At 45.4% G+C, this 5816-nt stretch overlaps 1 protein-coding gene across 1 annotated transcript in view; it reads right to left on the bottom strand.

Annotated features, from left to right (window-relative positions):
- The window catches only part of HIPK1 (homeodomain interacting protein kinase 1), a 49995-nt gene that overhangs the window by 33282 nt on the left and 10897 nt on the right, over positions 1-5816 (bottom strand). Inside the window, exon 3 of the mRNA XM_015411382.1 lies at positions 729-852. Within this exon, the coding sequence (XP_015266868.1) occupies positions 729-852 (124 nt within the window). The remainder of the gene's footprint in view (positions 1-728; positions 853-5816) is intronic.

The following is a 5816-nucleotide window of genomic DNA, read 5'->3' on the forward strand; positions in this document are numbered from 1 at the left end:
GAAAGATTTCTGGTTTGGGAGTAGGTTAGAGATATATCCCGACTAGAGGCCTTCAGTGACTTGTCAATGCCACAAAACCCACAACACACCCTAACTATGGTGAGACCTAAGCCGAGACTGGGTACATCATATTTATAATAAAACTTCACAAATTCTAATCCCATCACTTAGCAGTAGTCACTTAAAGTATCCCAGCATTGTTATCTTTCAATGGTTTGGCTGCCCTGCTGCAATAAGAATACCCAAAGAAATTAAGGGGTCTAGAAAAATCTATATACTATTGCTTTTGTGTGCATCAAACATACTGGGAGTCTGGGATTGGTCAGGTAACACACCAAACCATGTTCTGGCTCTATGTCAACAAGCTACGTGCTTGCTCTCTCCCTCTCTCCCCTCAAGCAGTCAAACTGTGACTTCTAATGTGGTGCAAATCACAATTTGTTGTTACACATGAAATGGCAAACTATGACATGTGCTTCCCCCCTCTAAACAAGGACTGCAAACCAGAAACAAATGATGGCTTGAAATCACAGTTTGCAGTACAAATGCAAACCACACTCTGTGGTTTTGATGTAACACCAAATCTTGCTTGTGCTAAAGCAGAAGACAGCGGCTGTTCACAAAGCACAAAACCCATGATTTGGCATTACACTTGAATCATGTCATAGTGTTCATTTATACCATCTCTGAATACATATTAAGATTTAAACAGAAATGCATACACATACCTGATCATATTCTGAAGCTCCCGGATACAGAGGCCAACCAAGAAACAGCTCAGCTATCACACAGCCCAACGACCACATATCAATAGCTTCACAAAACGGTAAACCCAAAATTATTTCAGGGGCTCTACAAAACAGAAAGGATGCAACACTTCATCTGTTTATTGTTCAGTGAGTTCCACGGCCATGAATTAGGTAAGAATTTTATCAACTTCACTATCCAATACAAATCACAGGCTTCAGGATTATGTATTTACTACGTAAAAGTTTTCTATAATAAATTGTGATTTCCCAATTACATTAAAACTTTACATAAAATTTAACAGTTTCATTTTACTGTTGTAGCATTATTTTAGAGTACCTCTTTATCCTAAGCAATGTACATTGTTTCTATAACATGAATCATCCATTAATTTAAGCAGATCAGCTAGGGAACATGAGAAGTCTAATCCTAATCATGTTTACAAGGAACTAAGAGCTACTTTAACATAAGAGTGCACAAACTGGCACCGCAGCCTTAGGTTGCCTTGGCAGCTGCTTGGGAAAAAATACCACTGAGTTTAGTGGGAACTGCTTCTATACAAAATTAATAGAACTGAAGATTAACAGTGCAACCCTACAGAGTTACATACTTAGGGCTGCCAAATCCCCCCCGGGGGAAACCCCACCCCCGCATGCACGTCACTTCCCTGTGACATCATCACACTGGGGCGGGGCACAGCCATTTGAGGGGGAAACTATGTTTTCCCCTCAAATGGCTGTGCCCCGCCCAGCACGCACCGGGAGGCAACACAAAGTCCCCCGCCAGCACAGGTGAGTACATTTGGCAACCCTATACATACTTCTAAAATCATGAACTCCAATGGATGTGGAGGATACAACTCTGATTAGGAATGCCTTGTTAGAGCACAAACCTAACAAATCTTTCCTGGGCTTACCGGAATAAAACAGAACTGAATTCTAAGTAGATCTGCTTAGGACTGCTCCCTTAACAGTACAGTCCTAACTGTACGTAAAACACACTGAGTTCAGTAACAACAAATTCTAGGTGTCAGGTCACAACGGCACCTAGAATTTCATTGTTATACCTAGTATCTTCCAGTAATGCTTTTACTGCAGCACCTCTCAGCAAAGTACAAACCAGACTTTCTAGTGATGAAAAAAGGAGGAAGAAGTCCCCTTTGAAAACCAAAAGAGCTATGTTTGGGATAATGGGACAAAAGCCACATAGAATGAGGGATGTACCAAAGAGGGGAACAGGCTAAGATAAAGCAAAAAAGATAGCTAGATCCAATTTACCCATCTTTTCACATCAGAACACTCTGTTACATGAGATAAAAAATAATTATGCATGAAGTTCTTAATAATCATGCATAAAGTTCTTGTAATTGCTCATTTATATGTAAACTTAACCAGGGCTCTTTTTATAGAAAAAGCCCAGCAGGAACTCATTAGCATAACAGGCCACACCCCCATGTTATCAGAAGTGTGGTCATCCAGCCACACCCACCTTTTGCTTCTTATTCTTTTTACCTTGTTTGTTGTCAAAACAGTTTTGACAAAACCAATAAAAACATTTTTTTAAAGTTTCCAATTCCATACTTTTAATAATTAATCTAAACCATACCATTCCACATCCAGACAGAGAGGAAAAAAGGATGGAACAAGGTGCTGCATTGTGGGATGGGGGTGAGAGGATTTCTGTCCCATCTATACAAAATCTTGCCTGAACCAATATCTTATGCCCAACAATTATTCCCACACTGGATTGGAATCAATTCCTAAAGGTTCCTATTGACAAAATAAAATCAACATGAGTTCATAAAACAGATTGGTGGTGGTGGAGGAAAGTGCTGTCAAGTCACAGCTGACATATGGCAACCCCCATAGGGCTTTCAAGCTATGTAAGCTTATTCCAGCAACTTAGCTCTATTTTCTGGAGCATATTGTCTACAGCAAGGATCCCTAATCTTTCTGAGCTTGTTGGCACCTATGGAATTCTGACACACCATGGTGAGTGCAACCACAAAATGGCTGCCCCAGAAGTCAGAGCCAACCACAAATGGCTGTAGCTTGCCTTCAGTCACACCTTGAAGACCCTTATGCTGTGGTGGTAGCCAAAGCAATGTTTTTAAATATTTGTACAGCCAATCGAATCTTCAACGACCAATCAGAAGATGTGCTGGGCAAAAGCCCCACCTGGCCCTGCCCAAAAACATTTGGTGGGTGCCAGAAAAGGTGTCATCAGGAGCCATGGGCATTGCATTGGGGACCTCCTAGTCTACAGATTAAAAGGACACATTGCACTGCTGCCTTGTTTAAATTCAGATATGCATTTTACTTTGCCATGATAACTGCAAACTTCACACCTTGATGTGAAGGTTTGATAAGGAAAGAATGTAACGTTTCCTGTTTTATAATAATTTCTTTTTGATTCTGTAGGACTGTCCAACTTGATTAAACATGTATTAGTTGATCCTAGCGTGAGCAATATTTCTAAGCATTTGATGCAATCAGATCATATTGTATAAATGCATCCTAAATGAACCACAAATGTGTTTAATAAATATTGAGTACTTTGTTTAATGTTACATCAGTCAAGATGTCCTGGCTTTCAATTAATTTTATCAATTAATTATGGATCTCAAATTATATAGGCTTAATTTTCTGCAAAACTGAATAAAGTTGGAGGCATGTAGCAAGTCACTTCTTTTGATACTCTGCAACACAGCATGGCCATGGAGCTAAAGACAGCACAGGTCAGCCACCAAATCCAAATCTGTAGCAGAAGCAGATTTTCAAACAAAGTCTCAAAGAAGAAAAACAAGAAGTATTATAACCCATCTTGCTTATTTGGACCCCAAATTGCTATGGCAAACAGATTTTTAAAAGTCATTGTTCTCCCCCCGATCATTACTCATTGTGGTCTCTAGGTGGAAGAAACTTGCTACAATCATGGTTTTGAGATGCTGTTATGGAAAGGTCTTCTGGTTACCATTTTGATATACTTGCTATGCATCCAGCTGGGTGGCCTTGGGCCAGTCACAGCTCTGTCAGAGCAGTTCTCTCAGAGGCCTCGTCTCAGTCCCACAGGGTGTCTGTTGTGGGGGAAGGGTCCGCAAGAGGGTGGTTCCCCCCCCCAACCTGGCCAGCAGCTGCAGGGAGGAGCCCACCAAGTTGAGAGCCCCGGAGCAGCGGGCCTACAGGGGCACACCGAGCTTGGGGGGGCACGCCGAGCTCCGGGGGGCGCCCTCCTCCGGCAGGGCTGTCCTCACCACCACCGCCTCTCCACACACGGCAAAGAGCTGCCCTGCACAGCACAGCCGGACTACAAGTGCGCCTCGGGGTTGAGAGGCAGACACCTCCACTTGGTCAGTTGGTCTCTCTGCCGCCTGGCTCCGGCACGTGCTGGGGAGGTGAGGGCAAGCCCAAGGCTCTAAAGCGCGAGGGGGCAGTGCAACCAGCGGAGCTGCAATGGGGGATGGCGGCATACGTTCCACAGAGCCCAGGCGAGCAGCACAGCCGGGAGGCCCCTCCTGCAGCCAGCGCCGGCCCAACAGCGGTCCTCTCCACGTGCCCGGGGCGGTAGCAAGTGCACGCTGTCATGGCAGTGGCGAGGCCTGGCCTCCTCCTCCTTGGCAGCAAGCGCAGAGCGGGCAGTGCCAGCACGGCAAGGGTGAGGGGAGAAGGTTGCTGCCGTGCAGGGGGGGGGGGAGAAGCTGGCTTAGTGGCCGCCTCTCCCACCTCACAGCACCAAGTCGTGTCAACCACAGGGGGCAGGTAGCAAAGGCGCCAGGTGGCGCCCTGCCTCCATTGTGCTGTAGGCATTGTTGCCAGGCCTCCCCCCCCCCCGGACCTTGCCAGAGTTTCCTTGGGGGCAGAGGCAGCAGCTGCTGCTGGGTGCCTGAACGCGACTGGCTGGCTGGCCCTCCCCGCACCCTGCTGCTCCTGCCGCCGCTGCTGTGCCTTTGCTGCCTGGTCCGGGTAAGCACAGTGGGAGCGCTCGGCCAGCCCTGGGAGAAGCAGCAGCGGAGGAGGAGGCAAGAGCTAGGCGGTGGTGAGAGAGGGGCAGCAAGGGGAGGGGCGGGCTTGGAAGCCAACCGGAACCCCGTTCCGAGGCATTCTGCCCCAAAAATAGCCCTGAACTTAACTCTCCTTCTTATGCTGGTTCCAATATACTATTAGCTGCAAGGTACAGATGGAACACTATGCCTGGGGCAGTAATGTTCTGTATTCTTGGTGTTTGGGCCACAACAGTGGGAGGGCTTTTGAAGTTCTGACCCTGCAGGTGGGCCTCCTAATGGCACCTGGTTTTTGGCCACTGTATGACACCGACTGTTGGACTAGATGGGCCACTGGCCTGATCAAATATGACTTCTCTTATGTTCCTATGTAATTAAATAGCATTTTAAAAGTAATAATGGAATTATGAGAAACTGGGGAGAAGTTAGGCTAAAGTTCACTTTCTGTTGTGGTGATGACAACCTGCATTACTCCTATATTTATTTATTCATATATTACAACACTTATGTTATAGCCCAGTTTGCTCAATCGGTCTTATTCATAGGAAAATGTTCTTAACACTGCAGCGTTAGAATAATAGAATTAGAGTTGGAAGAATCAGAGTTGGAAGAATCAGAGTTGGAAGAATCAGAGTTGGAAGAATCAGAGTTGGAAGAATCAGAGTTGGAAGAATCAGAGTTGGAAGAATCAGAGTTGGAAGAATCAGAGTTGGAAGAATCAGAGTTGGAAGAATCAGAGTTGGAAGAATCAGAGTTGGAAGAATCAGAGTTGGAAGAATCAGAGTTGGAAGGGACCTCCAGGGTCATCTAGTCCAACCCCCTGCACAATGCAGGAAATTCACAAATATTTATTTATTTATTTATTTTTATTTATTTATTTATTTATTTTGGGATTTCTATCCCGCCCTAATTGTATGCAGCCAAGGTCTTAATAATAAAAGCGTCCCGATGTAACAGACCAGTCAACCTCCATAGGTCTGGTAGATGGACAGGCTGCGGAGGTGGCGCAGCGATGGTAATGGCGTAACGATGTTAATGGCGGCGGCTCCTACCCAAAGGCCTGGTGGAA

Source organism: Gekko japonicus, unplaced genomic scaffold (genome assembly GCF_001447785.1).
Source record: "Gekko japonicus isolate JY-2015 unplaced genomic scaffold, Gekko_japonicus_V1.1 scaffold437, whole genome shotgun sequence".
In the NCBI taxonomy this organism is placed as follows: Eukaryota; Metazoa; Chordata; class Lepidosauria; order Squamata; family Gekkonidae; genus Gekko; species Gekko japonicus.